We start from the raw sequence: 16,482 nt of genomic DNA, 5'->3' as shown, positions 1-16,482 counted from the left end.
GTGTTGGATGCTTAACTGATGGAGCCACCTGGGCACCATGAGGATCCGATCATTTTACTCTTTGCTCTGCAAGTTTTGAAGATGATGTCTGTTTCTTCACCTCCAGTCTCTACCTTTCTGTAGAGACTGCATCCCATCCCATCTGTGTGTAAATAATATTGGATGATTTCTGTCTCCATACCCCCATCTCTTTGTGGCCCCTCGGGAGGAGAGGCCTCTTGATTCTTTTAGTTGTTTCTAGAGAGAATCTTCTCTATTGCTAGACTATTTTATGCCATCAGTGGACTTGCCCTGTAGCCGTGTATCTGTGCACACATATATCAGTGATCTATATCTGCACCTTTATATATCTGTATCTGTATCTATATCTGTATCTATACTGTATTATGTCTATATCCATCTATCTCTCTCTCTTTCTGTCTTCCATTAGTACAGCCACAACCCTTGTTGACAGGTGGCATTGGGAGTTTACTAGGAATAAAGTAACTAAGTCAGTGCAGGAATTGTGGAACTATCATACACATAGGTCTGTAATTACTGTAAAGAAATGAATTACATATAGAACTGGAAAAGTTTTTAAAAAATCTGCTTTTGGAAGCAAGTTTAGGAATTGGTCTATGTTAGAGGCAGCCATGCATTTTTCAAACTCTTGCAGCCTTCCCACTGGAAAGGTTGGCTGAAAAACAAGACGTTCTCTCTTCTTGATATAAATTTATGGGAAAAGAGATTGAGAAAGAGATATCGAAGAGAAAGAGATGTAGAAAAGAGGTATAGAAAGAATTCAGGAATTCAGGGTAGATAGGGTAATTAAACTTGAACTGGTTCGAGACTGTATAAAAGGATTTTATAAAAGCTTTTAAGGTTGTAATTTTCAACTCTAACAAAAGGAGATGTGGAGAAGACATCTGTCTTTGCCTCTTTGATTTCTGCACATAAGGCGTCTTCTGAGTCTTGCATGAAGACACCATGGTTGAGCCTTTGTCCCTTGCACGGGGGTCCTTTCAGCTCCTGTCCCCCTTCTGCCCCCTTCCTGGGTCACCTCCATGGTGACTTGGTTCCCAGCATGGTGCTCGAGCTCAGAGAGAAGCGGCAAAGAACTCACTAGGATTTCCCCAAAGATTTGGGTCAGGGAAGATGAAATTCTGACTTCAAAGTAATTGAAATCTGTCTGTTATTTCCTGGTCACTGGTAACTTTACCCCTCATAGAGAGTAGAGATTGTAAAATTCCTACAAATTCGGTGCTTCATTGAGAGAAAATGACTGAGAGTAAATTCCATGGCAAGACTTGGGGATGTTTTTGGTTCTTTTTTTGTGTGGCCCAGAAGGGACAGGAATATATAAACAATATTTAGTTGATATAAACAACATAATCCTTAAACAAGAATCTGACTGGGCTGTTGTGTTTGTTGCTTAAGACTGAGTCATGGGTTCAGAGTTAGGAAAGTCCTTTTAATCCAGATCTTTAATTTTTTTTTAATGTTTATTTATTTTTGAGACAGAGAGAGACAGAGCATGAGCAGGGGAGGGGAAGTGAGAGAGGGAGACACAGAATCCGAAGCAGGCTCCAGGCTCCGGGCTCCGAGCTGTCAGCACAAAGCCCGACATGGGGCTCGAACTCACAGACCGCGAGATCATGACCTGAGCCGAAGTCAGACACTCAAATGACTGAGCCACCCAGGTGCCCTAATCCGGACCTTTAACACTTAGGTCTCCTTTCACCATGTGGCAGAGAAAAGGGACTTTGGTGGTGCCTGTGAGTCTTTGAGAACTCTTTTGAAGGAAATTGATCAGATACTTACTTTAAAATGTTTAAACCTCCAAATGGCAAAGAAGAATCAGGAGACAAAAGCTTCCCCTGTCTCCCCACCTCTGCCCTCCCCTGTCCCCTGCCATAGTTAAGTCATCTTAGGAATTTTTCCCAGGGGGGTAAAACATTTTTAGGATACTCCTATTTTTACAGGTAAAAAAAGAGAGACAGTGAATCACTTTATTAAGTAACTTTTAAAAATATATTCACTGTATTCTTACTCAGTAGCTGCATCTAAATATCAATTACTATGCATACTATAAATTATCTCTCCAAAGGTGTTTTTTCTAGGCAGCGGAGGCAAAGTTAAGTTTAAAAACTGGTTTTTATAGGTGGTTGTGAGTACAGTTTAATTTCTCTTATTTTTCGCAGTACCAGTTAATTAGAAACACGGTTTGTATTTACAAAGATGTGTCCCTTTCTTCGTATTAAAGGTTAGATACTTTTCCTTGCCTTTTTTTTTTTAACCTCCATGAATAAAAGATTCACTGGGGCTTGTTACAAGGAACTGTATTTTGTTACAGCGTAGCACTTTGGATTTAGAACACATGGTGATCAGTGTTGGAACTCATGAACCGTGAGATCACGACCTGAGCTGGAACCAAGAGTTGGATGCTTAACCGACTGAGCCACCCAGGTGCCCCAAAGCTGATAACTTTTAAATGCTACTCATAGACACTATAGAAATCTCAAATTGGGGGCGCCTGGGTGGCTCAGTCGGTTAAGCGTCCGACTCCGGCTCAGGTCATGATCTCGCGGTTCGTGGGTTTGAGCCCCGCGTCGGGCTCTGTGCTGACAGCTCAGAGCCCAGAGCCTGCTTCGGATTCTGTGTCTCCCTCTCTGTCTGCCCCTCCCCTGCTCGTGCTCTGTCTCTCTCTCTGTCTCAAAAATAAATAAAACATTAAAAAAATTTTTAGAAATCTCAAACTATAAAAAAGGCAAGATTTTCAGTTGAACCCTTTATGTGTTTCAAAGAGTAATATCTATTTCTAATTATAAAATCATAGATACTCATTGTGGAGAATCCAGAACTTACAAAAAAAAACCTAAGAAAATATGACTCCCATAGTTGAAGCATTGATGACCGCTGTTACTGATCCCATGCATAGCCCTTCTAATTTTTTAAATGAATAGAACGCGTGGGCATGCACGCACACATGTGCACACACACACATGTACACATGCACACGTCTTTCATGTTTCTTAGGGCACCTTCCACCCTGTGGTTGCTGTTCTAAGACTCCTAGGTTGGCTCCCATGGCTTCTGTGAACAGGTGGGATTCCCTGGCAGGGTTTTCCAGATGCCCTTGCCTCAGTTTCCTCTTGTATTTGGATGGTCACTGGTGCCCATTGACCAGTTCATATTTCACCGGCAAGTGTCACCAGAGAGTGATCTGAATCCACAACCCTTCAGGTCTATCCTTTCAGATGGAACCTATTACGTGGTTATTCTCGGCAAAAGTGAATCAGGAAAGGTTATTGAAAATGTCGCTCCCTATTGGCCTTCAGGCTCCTGTTGGGTTCTCAACATAAGGAGGAGAAAATTAGTGAGTATGCAGCCTGACCTTCCTCTCACATCAGAGGGGACTCCGGGCTTCTTCCAGGCTTGTGCCCAAAGGGCACACTCATTTTGGAGTGAAAACCTGGACAACTGTTGTGTCCAAACACTTGTTCTGGGGAAAAGCTCAATGAGGTCCATCTAATCAATACCTCTTTGGACAATAAGACATTTTTAGTTTTGTGTCTCTAAAATGGTTGTTTTAGCACAGACACAGCTGAGTCCCGTCTACATGGCATGTCTCAGAAGTCAGGATGATGGGAACGAAAACTACAAGCCTTCTTAGGACAAAACCTTTCATTTCCATGCTTTAAGAGGGAAGAATCCCACGTTTTTGTCTTCAAACAGTGCAGGGCCCTCATTAATGTTTCTCTGGGTCTACCAAATATCTGTGTGCCCATGGTGCCAGTGCCCCTATGTCATGCTGGTAAAGCTACAGGGTCTTAGCAGCGACTGTCACTGTCACTGTTGTGGAATTGCAGGAGTGATAGTTTGGTGATGAACCATTCCGATGAAAACCCTAGGAGGCTGGAGAAGCCAACCAGTCAGGGAACAGAGTGTCCTTCTGCAGGGCGGCCCCTGGGCTGTGTGGCTTCAGGTCTGGGGAGACTTCCCGTGTCTGCTTCAGAAGAGCACGGGGGAACGGGAACAGAATAGCTAAACAGAGGTGGCCAGGACTGATGGCACGTGGAACAAATTAGATGGAACAGACGTGAGCCATGTGGGGGATGCTCAGGGGAAGAAGGAAGGGGGACGAGTCAACCATTTGGCCCAAGCCTCACACTCAAAGGGGAACCCACTGGCAAATGAGGGATAAATTTTGGTGGTTGAAATACTCTTGCTTTGCTCACTTCCCCGCAAGACATTTCTTGAAAACCAGGCATTTTCCTTTGGTGGTAGGCACATTTAGGAGGAAGAAAGTTGTTTTTGTAATTGTCGTCATTTTCTTCTGGCTTCGTTGGGTCTTCCAAGGCTCTTGGTAGGGCCACTGGCTTTCTGGGCCCTTGAGAGGGTCTGCAACTGGGAGAGACTGTGGAGCCACCAGTCTGTGCCTAGGTGATGGCCTCTCCCATGTCCCCAGGGAATGTTTTGGGCCAATTCTGAGCCTAAATCCTGTGTACCTGAGTCTGGTCCATGACGGTTGACCCAAGCTTTGGTTCTTTACCTGAAGATTTAAGTTTTCCTTTCACTTCTTGGTGCAATCAGACCTGCACGTGCTCACCAGCTCTGCAGCTGTGAGCAATCCATGGGGGAGGGGACGTCAGCCCTGCGTGGGGAGGGCCCGGTGACTCAGGCGTGTTGGCTACTCCCGTAAACATGTAGCACTGTCCCCTCCAGGGAGTTTTATAGAAGGAAGGATTACGTTTTTCAAACTTACAGAAGATGGTTGACATTAATGCTCCTCTTTCCCAGCATGACCTGGAGTTTGCCAGCAGACTCTGCAAACAGATGTTTTCCTGTGGAAGGGCTGTAAACTTTTCTTTGCAGGCGTTGTGCAATGGCTCTGACGTCGCCATTACTTTGCAGCTGGGCCACACCAGAAGTGTGCATTGAAAGCATAAACTTCCTTAACGGGACAAAGGATGCCTCCGTGTCTTCAAAACAGCTTTACGATGTGACATTTTTGCCATCGTGCATTTTACAGCAGCGGTAGCACTTTGCTTTGCTTGTTTAATTTGGCTGCTCTCGAAAGCTGCCAGCACACACACACACACACACACGCACACACGCACGCACAGGCATACATGCACATATACTCAGAAAGATGTTTCTTTACCACGTTGAGTTTTATTTCCCCTCCGCTCGTCTTGTAGTGAGATATACAGCCTTCTGTTTAAACTAGAATCTGACCGAACTTACGTGCCATTTGGCCGAGGAGTAGAAAGCGCCATAGTTTTAAGAGGTAGTTTCTTAGCTGGGGCTTTAGTGTTGGAGGAATTGGACGGTAAATGGCCCCGTGATGGGAAAAGGGGAAACAGTTCATTCCATCTGAAATTATCCAGTAACGATGGCTTGCATTTGGGGTCCGAGTAAAGTTGGCAAGGTCCTTTCATCGAGGCGACTGCATTATTGCTGTGGGTGAGATTCATGTGTGTCCGACAGCCAGAAGGTGGAGGCGTGGGGAGGGTGACAGGTTTCCCTTCTCAAAACTCTCCTGTTTGCCTGGCCAGCCTTGTGATAAGACCTTCAGCTCCTCGCGCTGGGAGCAGAGTCCTTAGTGTGTCCTAAATGATGCTCTGTTCTCATCCCGTTATTAAAGATATATGTAAGCTACCCAAAGAAGAAGGGACTTGCAGGAAATTCATACTAAAATGGTACTACGATGCGGACACCAAAAGCTGTGCGAGATTCTGGTACGGAGGTTGCGGTGGCAACGAGAACAGATTTAATTCACAGAAAGAATGTGAAAAGGTTTGCGCTCCCGGTAAGTGATTGCTTGTTCTTTTTGCGTTTGTGGTTTTTGCGAATCAGACAAGAGGTCCGGGCCAATGATTCACCTTTTTTAAGGTATAAGAATTACAATGATTACGGTGGATAGGACAAAGGGGGTACGTTGTATCTTTAGATACGGAAGATGCTCAAATAGAACACATGAAATTAATTTTCTGAATTATTACTATTTCCTAAAAACATTCTTGTGTACTTGGGTTTTTGCCCACGAAGAAGCACAAGACCAAACTATTCTTTCCTGCTCATCTTTAAATAATTTTGCTTCGTCTTTATACTGATGTGGACACTGGGGCCACCCGGTATCTCCCTTACGTTGGGCAACTCGACTGCTAACACAGAAAGAACAGCTTCTCCGGGTGCCCAGCTGGTGCCAGAATGGGAAAGTACAGGGTGCCCAGGGGCCTGGCTGGTGATGCAAGGCAGCCGATGGGCTCAGATTGCACACGCAGACCCAGACCCCAGGCCAGGGAGTGCCAGGGGCACCATTAAAGGCACTGAGCGGGGAGGAAAGACTGGGGAGGAAAACTAGAAGCCGTGGGATCGTTTTTGTGTCCTTTTGGGTCAGTGATGTGGCTTTTTTCCCTGCTCTTCTCTCCCACCCTCACCGGCCCGCCCCCTCCATCAATGCTCAGCGCTCGTCAACCCCGGAGTCATGGCTGCCATGGGGACCTAAGCGTGGCCGACCAGCACCACATACCTCTTGAAGAAGGAGGCAGCCATTTCCGAGTCGTCTCTGTAGAAGCTCTGGGTATAGACATCCTTGCACTGTTCCATTTCCCGCTTTGATGTACGTTCGAACTTGGGACGAACCGTTCTGCCGCATGACCTATCAATATGGTGCTAAATGTGTCTGTGGACCCAACGCTCTCTGTCTCCAGGCAGTTATATCGTATACTTTGAACGTTGTGTAATAGTTATCCACTGCTGGTGTTTATGTGGACATGTCTGTAAGCTCAGATCCCCTCTGGAGTTTCACGCTATGCCTGTGTCGGGCAAGTGTAAGATCTAGAACGGAACTCCGAATTTCACTGCTACTCTATATACTTCTGCTTGGTTCATTTCTTCCCTCTTGCTTAATGAGCATGACTTAATGAGCATGCTTAAAGAGCATGACTTTAGATGGAAAGCCTGTGTACGGTGAAGAAATACGATTCCAACTTTTTAATCTCCCCCCCAATTTCCTAGATTAGATGTCAAGCTAATTTTCTTTTCCTAAAGCCTCTAACAAACGACCTAGTTAGAAGGAAGCAAAATCCCTGAATCTTGGTGCACTGTTGTGGGACCAATGCCTTCATTAAAGAATGAAGAAAGTCATAATAGAGAATATTTTTGGCATTCCTCTAATGTTGTGTGGTTTTTTTTTTTATGCAGGGTGGGGGGTGGGGAGGGGGTTTAATTTTAATTTTAAAGATTTTAGGAAATTTATACAAAGAAACTTTTTAATAAAGTATATTGAAAGTGTTGTGGGCTTGGTGTCATTGGCCGTCTGGTTTTCTGTAGCACTTACTGTCACAGTGACCCCGGGCCGGGGAAAGGGGGCCCAGCCCAGGCCCGTGGTCCTGGGCACCACCCTGTGTTTGCAGTGGGGGATCAAGACTGCCCTGTCACCAAGTGTGGGGACACCGGGGGCTCAGCCCACTGGCACTGCAGTGCTCTGGGACCCAGTGGATCACCTTCCTTGCTTAGGCCCCCTTTCTGGAGTCTGTGATTTTTTGCAGCCAGGCTGACATTTATCCTCTGCTCTGACTTCTGGCGAGACCCAGAGCCATGGCCTCCTTCCCTGCCTGTTCTTTTTATTTATTTATTTTTTTGATTTTAAGTTTGTCTGTTTACTTATGTATTTATTTCCGAGAGAGGCAGAGAGAGTGAGCGGGCAGAGGCAGAGAGAGAGAGAGACAGAGTATCCCAAGTAGGCTCCACACTGCCAGCATGGAGCCCGATGCGGGGCTAGAACTCACAAACCGTGAGACCATGACCTGAGCCGAAACCAAGAGTTGGATGCTTAATTGACTGAGCCACACAGATGCCCTCGTGCCACCTCTTTAAAGTGACTGTTTCTGGGGTTTCAGTTTGCTCTCACCCCACAATGACTGAGAGATGGGACACACTTGGTCAGGACGACTCATTTCTGGTCTCAAAGACAAAACCTAAGCTTTTTTTCCCTTAAAGACCTTTTTCTCCCGTCTTCAGAAAGAACACAAGACCCAAATAAATACATATTTTGGGGGCACCTGAAACCCACGTAGGAGAGACACTGGATTCCTTTGCCAAAACACATCTGCTCTGACAAGTGCTCCTGAGAGACGGCAGGGGCAGTGGGCATGGGCCGAGCTGCTTTGTGTGAGACCAGGGATGACCCTGTCACTTAATCCACCGAGAGGAACGGGAGGTCAGAGAGTGTGCAAAGTTCCCTGCGAGCCACTCCCTGTGACTTCCACCCGGGTCTTTGGGTGATATCTTTAAATTCTCAAAATACACTCCGAGTGGCCCCATCTGCCTAGAAACTGGTGGAAGAAGTGAGCTGTGTGCCCGTATCTGGGTGGTGGACACGTAGGAAGGAAGGGGGTGGGCAGAGGAGACCTCTGTTGGGAATTTGCAGGAATTTGAGGGAGGACTCAAGACTTCACAGGACATCCGGGCTGTGAGTTTACCTGCCTTCTTTGGGACTGAGAGGGCCTGGATGGACACCAGGGCAGCTTCAAGGGAACCAAGAAGCTTTGGGAAGCCCATGGACACTCTCACAGTCAGGGCGTCCCCCTGACACCTCTACTTGTGTCCTGTGCAGAAGCCCCGTGGGGTTCCTCTCATGTGAGCAATGCACCACACCAACCCTTCCCCCCCATGGGCCCTCTCTGCCCTTTAGGTCATGCTGACTCCCCCCCCCCCCCCGCCATCTTTAAGGACCCCTTTTTAGGATAAGGCCATCCCAGGGGACTTCGAAGGAGCTCCCTTCACATGGATATTCAACCTGGGTGGGAAATGTGCATTCTGTGACTTTCTCGGGAACAGCTGCCCCCAAAGTCCCCAACTTTAGAGGAAGAGCCCCCCCTTCCCTATAAATAGGCCCATGTGCCTCCCCTCGGGCTGCGTGTATTCGTCAAGTTCGTACCATCGGAGCAAAGAAATATTTGCAGTGGGGCCAGGGAGAGGGGGCATCGCAAGTGCAGTGGATGGAACATAAGCCATGAGACGGTCTGTGATCGCTCGCTGGGGCCCCGCACACCGGGCAGCTGACACAACAGAGATTTATTCTCTCACAGCTCTGGAGGCTGGATGTCCCAAATCAAGGAGATGGCAGGGCCACGCTACCCCTGAAATCTGTAGGAAATCCTTTCTTCTTCCTACTTTCTGGTGACCTCCTGGCTTGCAGCTGTATTGCTCTGGTCTCTGCCTCTGCACAGGCCGTCTTCTCCTAAGGACATCGGTCAGATGGGATTAGGGGCCCACCCTACTATGGTATGACTCACCTTAACTTATTATGGCTGCCATGACCCTATTTCCAAATATCCTAAGGTACTGGGGGTTGGAGTCCTGGCATATCTTTTGGGGGGAAGGGAGTAGAGAGTGCACGACTGAGCCCATAACAAAGCACTAGCCATTCCTGTACCCGCTCCCAACCTGCTTGCTCCAGGGTCTAGCTAGCCCTCCAGTGAGGGCTTTCCGCTGGATCCGATCACTTCCTTTAAAAAAACATTTTTTTAAATGTTTTATTTATTTTTGAGAGACAGAGAGACAGAGCATGAGCGGGGGGAGGGGCAGAGGGAGAGGGAGACACCGAATCTGAAGCAGGCTCCAGACTCTGAGCTGCCAGCACAGAGCCCGATGCGGGGCTTGAACTCACGAACTGAACCGTGAGATCATGGCCCGAGCTGAAGTTGGATGCTCAACCGACTGAGCCACCCAGGCACCCCTGAATCCTATCACTTTCTAGTCGCTTTTGGTTATGGAAACCATTGCTACTGGATCTTAAGGCTGGGTCCCATCCTTTTTAAAACTTAAAGAATATGAGTGGGGAGGGGCAGACACAGAATCCGAAGCAGGCGCCAGGCTCCAAGCTGTCAGCACAGAGCCCTAGCGAGGCTCGAACCCATGAACCATGAGGTAATTACCTGAGCCGAAGTCAGAGGCTTAACCGACTGAGCCACCCGAGGCGCTCCAGGACTTAAATACACACTTCACAGCCTTTCGCTGTGAACCCCGCACAGGCTGGCTTCACCGCCCTGCGTGGAGTCAGGGTGGAGAAGTCTGTGGCTTATTCTCTTCCCCCATTCGTCTTTGTAGCCAGGCCTGTGGGGTTCTGTGCTGCAGCGCCCTCCTGGCTCCTGGGGCGAGGCTGGCCCTGGCTCCCTGCTGCTGCCCTGCTAACCCACCCTGCCCTGCCCCGGCCTCCCTCTGAGTCAGGGTCCCCAGTCTGGCTTCTTGAGGCACATATTGGTTCTCTGGAGGAAACTGGGGGCCTACCTTGGGCAGTGTGGCTTCCTGCCACCCTAGGAAGTGAGTCCCTTCCCTTCCCCGTGGAAGGTGAAAGAAGCAAGCACTGCTTTGCCCTCTCAGGGCCACCATGACCTTGTCCCGTCTATCTTGTTCTATCTCAGCAGTGACTCGGGGCAGTGTGCTTTGAGCTGGGCCCTTGACCAAGTCTGAGAGAGCAGGTAGGTAATACCCATCTTGTGGGAGCTCAATGAGCAGAGAGTTCTGGGCCCTGGCCCCCTTCACAATGGGCTGAATACTGCACTCCCCCATTCTTGGCCTTAGGGGCATCTAGAAGGAAGACTTGAACCCAAGACACTGGAGAGAAGCTTCTCACACATTCCATGGCTTACGCCACACAAGTGCCCTTTAACAAGCTGCCTCTGCCCACCTCCAGCAGCTGCCTCACGTCTCCCCCTCCTCTTCCCTCACCCAGATGTTTATAGCCCTTTGTGCCCACGGCGGTGCTGGTCCGCCCCCTGGCATGGGCACTTCGTCTGGGAAAGCAAAACCCCAAGAGATGGGGAATGGTGGACATTGTGCTTCCTGCACTGTTCCCAGGACATCTATTCAGCCCCCACCAAAAAAAAAAAAAAATCAACTTTATGGGGCATCTGGGTGGCTCAGTTGGTTAAGCATCCAACTTCAGCTCAGGCCATGATCTTGCGGTTCATGAGTTCGAGTCCTGCGTTGGGCTCTGTGTTGACAGCTCAAAGCCTGGGCCCTGCTTCGGATTCTGTGTGTCCCTCTCTCTCTATTCTTCCCCCTCTGGTGCTCTGTCTCTCAAAAATAAATAAGGTTTCAAAAAATAAAAAAAAAAAATCAACTTTGCATACAAGAAAACGCATCCATTTATGCATATTGTTTGCTGAGTTTTGACAGATGTTCCCATGGCATCCCACCCATACTCACGATGTGTAACATTTCCCCGTGTGCAACTTTGCTCCCAGTAAATTTCCATGTGGAAATTTATCCCAAGAAAGCAATCGGGTGCACACAAATTTTTGTCCAAGGATATTCCATGCAACATTATTTGCGATGACAAAAATGAATTTGAGGCCATCAAAATGGGTAACGAGAGGGGGATGCTGAAATCCATCATGCTTTGCTGACAACAGAAAAGGAAAAGTAACCATTAAATAGGTCATAATGTTGGTAAGTGGCCCCGGCCGCTAATCAGTTGCAGTTTATGATAGAATATTAAAAAATGATACAAATCTGTATATTTAGTACAATAATAGCACACACACACACATACACATGCACACACACAAATATATGTTTCTTTCTAACAAAGGGAAAATATATTAAATAAGCAAATGCGGCAAAATTTTCCTGGCCAGCTACTGCGCTGTCCCTTCCCTCACATCCAGACCCTAATCTTCTAGCTGTTTCTCACCCCCATATGAATTACAAGATAGAGCCGAGCAGTCCTCCATGGGCTCATCCACACCAGATTTCCCATTTTAGCACAAATATCTCCTTTCTAGATGATTCTGTTTTGTTCAACCGACACTTGGTTATGTTCATTCATTTTACAGACACTGAGCACACCGTGTGTGTCCCTGGGGGTTCACGTTCTCATGGCGGGAGGCAGACAAGAGTGGAAAGTGGGACAAGGAGCGAGCAGCAGCCAGGCTGCTATGGGAGCTGGCCCTGCTGGGGCGGGGGGGCCACCCAATTCCGGCAGGGAGACCTGGGGGCCTGGCTGGGGAGTCCGTTGTGATGGAACACTTGGGGATGTTGAGGGAGGTGGCCAGGTGGCTAACTGAGGAGGGTTCTGGGAAGAGGGGACCGTAGAGCACAGAGTCCTCCTCTCAAGCAGAAAGAGGACCACCGGGGAAGACCATGGCAGGGCTGCAGTGAGGCAGGGGAGGGCTGGAAGGCACACCGGTGGCCCCACAAGCCCGCTGGCCTATACTCTGTGCCACAGGAGGCACCGCTCAGCAGCTCCATCAAGGCGCCTGCGTGCTCTGCTATGAATCTTAAAGGGTCCCCTGGCTGCCTTGCATGGACGAGACATCCGAGCAGCGAGATGGTGGCAGCAGTGACGACACTATGGCAGAAACTCAGGTGACAGTGAGAGGCAACAGTGGCCAAGACAGAGAAATAGTAGAGGAGGCGAAGTGTGGGCTCTGGGTACCTTTTGATCTGAAATATGCAAGAATGGATGTAATTTCTGTGTTCCAGTTTTTCGCATTTATTCCCACCAAGGAGCTAAAATAAATTCCTGCGTTAGATCATCTGTCCTGAGCTTGCGTTCAGCAAAGTGTGGTCTGAGCCGCAGGAGCCCTGACCCCTGACAGCTGTGGACTTCTTTCCAAGACCCGTCCTTTTGCCAGCCTATGTCACAGACGCTGTGTCCTTCCTCGAAGCCTGGTGGGCCCCAGATCCGAACGTCCACATGGTTCTTTCCGGGGTAGCCTCAGAGAACTGCCAGATCGGCCGTCTGGAGGTGGCTTGCCACACCTGTTTTGGATTTTGTGAGCAAGGACTGAACTTCTACAGGTAACGCACTGAGGTTTGGGGCTGTCCTAGCAGCTCGTGTGACATTAATAACAACGCGTCTCTATCCAGGAGCAGTTGTGTGTCAGGCAATGTACGAGGTGTTTCACACACACTAACTCACACACACTCCCTCGGGCAGTGCTGTCTGGGTGTGGTCATCACTCCGGTTTTCATAGATGATGCAGCAGGGGGGGTCCCAGTGGTCCAGTTCACCCAGCTAATGATCTAATGGAGGCTGAATCTGAGCCAGACGTCGTAACCCAGATGCGCTCCAGAGTTTCTGAGGACATATTGGTTCCTGCAGGACCCTCGCCGTCTTCTCCAGGGGCTTTGGACTGCTTCCCTGGGGGCTGGATTTCGGCTGTGGCTCTGTCTTCTCCCAGCACAAAGTAAGCCCTACCCAGCACCCTACTCGAGACCTGGTGTCACTTTCCGTGGACAGAGGTTCTCTCTCTGTCTTGCCCTCTTCTTTGTGTTATAATTGTTCTCGTGTCTTTCTCATTATCCAGAGCTTCTCTGCTCAGGGAAGGACTCAGAGAAGCTAGACGTTCAGCTCAAGTTTAGGGCCTGAGTAGGGAGGATGGCCTGCTCAAGCCTCTGCGGCCAGGTCACTGGGACATCTGTTTGGACCCAACTATTAGCACGTTTCAGTCCGTATGTCATCATCTTGGCTGGATTTGTGAATATAAGTGCCTTCAACTACCCTTCTCCAACAACTTTCTATATAACTTTAAAAAAAAAATCACAACAAGCATGAATGGAAGCCGGTCTTTTTGTAGGAAGCCAGTTATCATGAACTCAGAAGACCAATCTTAAATTTCGTCCCCCATGGTGATTCATTTTTAGGGAACAGTTCAGATTTCCCTGCCAATTCGTTGTTGTCGAACTTCCAGCTGGACCTGGCTGCTCCTCAGGAGCCAGGTCGTCCGGGCCCACCCATCTGGGAGCGGCTTCCAGAGAAGCTGGGGGCTGTTGGTGGAGTGGTGCCACCGGGCCACGGTCCAGGCTGCCCAGTGGCCTGCTCCTTCTCTAACTTCAGTTTGCCGGTCTGAGCTTTAATGCTGTCTGGGCCTCCCACCTTCCCCCGAGCTGACATGATGGGCTGTTCTTAGCGCCACTGGGTTCTCGGGGCGGGGGGGGGGGGGTGGGGGTGTCTTCCTGCTTGTTTGGAATCACGACTCCAGAGCTGGACAGTCCTTCAGAGGTTCGGAGGCCCAGTGTGGAGCCAGTTCACAGATGTCTTTCTGCATTGTTCCTGATCTTGGAGGCCCACATGGGCAGGCCAAAGAGCGAAATACCGAAGAAGGGGTATTTTATTTATTTATTTATTAAATATTTTATTTGTTTTTGAGAGAGAGAGAGAGAGAGAGAGAGAAAGCTAGGAAGGGGCACAGAGAGAGTGAGAATCCAAAGCAGGCTCCAGGCTCTGAGCTGTCAGCACAGAGCCCGACACGGGGCTCGAACTCACAAACTGTTAGATCATGACCTGAGCTGAAGTTGGATGCTCAAGCGACTGAGCCACCCAGGCACCCCAAAGAAGGGGTATTTTAAAGTTCAGTTGTTATAACCCAGAGACGTTTGGGGGGGCGGGTAATGGGGGAACAGCCAGGGGAGAAAGGGCCAGTCTGTGCATAAGGGCAACACCTTCCAAGTAATACTCAACCTGGAAAGTAGATACTCTTTTCCTGCCTCAAGTCACAGGTGTCTGTGAAAACCCTCAGGCCACGCTATTGCAAAATGTCATCTCGTGGAAGGGGCTTGGGCATCTGTAGATGGAACTCGCCAAGCAGGTTTGAATTCGACAGGAATGCTGAAGTTCCAGGATTGACACTAATTTTCCGGGAGATGTTAGAAACAGAAATAGCACAATACAAAAAACAAAAACAAAAAACGGTGAAGTCGATGCACTCGAGGAAGAATACTTCTCCTTGGAAAGACCCAAGTTAGAGCAGTTGCGCTTGATGGGAGCAATTCTGGTTTAAGAAGCTCGTGGTCATTTGTGCACCAGTCTTTGTTCAGGTGCCTCTAAGAGCAGGCCCTGACTGCTGGGTTGCAGGTAGTTGGTTCGGGAAAGTATGTGGAAAGCGCAGCTGAGGGAATTGAAAGGAAGTACAGAGAAAAGTCAACAGAAGGTGCGTTAATTTTGGGCAGGCTCCCCCTCTGGGTGGGGTGGCCGTAGACACCTGGGGCTTCATCCTGCTGGGGAGCCACCAGGAGCCGGGGAGAAGTGTGATGAGGGAGGGGAGATGGGTGCTTGTCTCTCGACTCTCATCTCTCGTGGTTGGGGCTACGATGGGGGCGTTAAGTCCCAGCACTTCTGGGTTGCCTAGGCCCGCACTGTTGCTACAGAAAGTCCTCAGGCCAAGAAGCAGGGAGACGTGGGCCCTTGGGGTGGAGAGCTGTTGGGACACCTCGACCCGTCCACCGTGGCTGCGGGGGAGCTCACAGGTGGGCTGAAGAGTGGACATAAACAGCAACGGCTAGCAGCCTGGTTGCACACGAACCCATGGGAGCTCAGTGGAGACAAAAAGCGAGCCGATGAGAGAGGATTGTCAGAGAGGACGGAGGGGATGCTCTATTCCTGGCCACTCTAGTGGGAGCAGTGATTGAGCAGATACTCTGAGCTCTCCCCATGGACCCACATGGGCCCGGCACTCCACCGGGCTGGAGGCGGCAAACTGTCTTGGCGAAGGCCCATCCGGTGTCCCTCGGTGCAGGAGCTCTAGAGAGAGCCATGGTGCTTGCGGTCTGCATTCTGGCTGTTTGTCCGGCTGTTGGGGCTCCTGTCCGTTTTGGGAAATGAACTGGTTTTCTAAGTCTTCCCGTTGTTGCTGCTAGCTACTCGATATCCTTCTAAGAAAGTAGTTTTCTGGGTGTGTTCACCAGAGGGAGTTTCTGGCACTTGCAGCCTAGAAGCTGAAGTGGGACAGACTTTTGTGGAGTAGCTACCATGTGCCAGGTGCTACACGAGGCCTCCAGACGCAGGACGGACGGTACACGCTCCCTGTCTCTGCAGCAGTCAGACTGTGTGGAAGTAAGGATGCATCACGGGGGGGCCAGAGGGTCTGTGGGGTTAGGGCAAGCCTTCCTAGCCGTTGGTTTATCAGCTCAAGCCCAAAAGGCAAAAAGGGAGCCAGCCATGGGAGGACCCGGAAGAACATTCTAGGTGGAGAGAAGGGACGGGCCAAAGTCTCTCCTGACTCTGGTGCATGGACTCTGGTACTTGGGAGAAATAGCAGGTGGCTGCTGCGGCTGAGGCAAACACGGGAGCGGGGGTCTCAGGAGCCGTGGCCCCGGTTTAGAGAAAATGGAGGCTTGAACCAAGCGTTGGCCATGGCAGTGGAGAAGAGAGGACGGGTTCGGACTTATTTGGGGGATGGAATCCACACGACATGCTTACGACTTAGACACATGGGTCGGAAAAGAAGCTAAATGGTTGGTGATGCCTTTTACTGAGATGAGGAAAAACGGAGGGGGAGGGGGAGCATCAGTGTTGGTTATCTTCAGAAGTGCGGTTGGGGAGTCAAGAATTGTCTCAGGTTCATTTTATTTTATTTTCATTCCTTCCTTTAAATGTTTATTTATTGATTTTGAGAGAGAGAGAGAGAGCCCATAAAGGGTGAGCGAGGGGCAGAGAGAGGAAGAAGGAGAGAGGGAATCCCAAGCAGGCTCCACACTCTTAGCGCA

General features: G+C 49.3%; 1 protein-coding gene across 7 annotated transcripts in view; it reads left to right on the top strand.

The window, feature by feature from the left end:
• COL6A3 (collagen type VI alpha 3 chain) overlaps window positions 1-7,161 on the top strand; it is a 79,870-nt gene extending 72,709 nt beyond the window's left edge. For all 7 annotated transcript variants that reach the window (XM_027046883.2, XM_027046900.2, XM_027046893.2 and 4 more), the window contains 2 exons: window positions 5,627-5,791; window positions 6,450-7,161. In XM_027046883.2, the coding sequence (XP_026902684.2) occupies window positions 5,627-5,791; window positions 6,450-6,490 (206 nt within the window). In that variant the 3' untranslated portion in view covers window positions 6,491-7,161. The remainder of the gene's footprint in view (window positions 1-5,626; window positions 5,792-6,449) is intronic.
• The last annotated feature ends 9,321 nt before the right edge of the window (window positions 7,162-16,482 follow it).

The sequence above is a fragment of the Acinonyx jubatus genome, chromosome C1 (assembly GCF_027475565.1).
Source record: "Acinonyx jubatus isolate Ajub_Pintada_27869175 chromosome C1, VMU_Ajub_asm_v1.0, whole genome shotgun sequence".
NCBI lineage: Eukaryota > Metazoa > Chordata > Mammalia > Carnivora > Felidae > Acinonyx > Acinonyx jubatus.
Note: the sequence above shows the minus strand (reverse complement) of the source record. Positions and strands in the feature narration are given on the sequence as shown.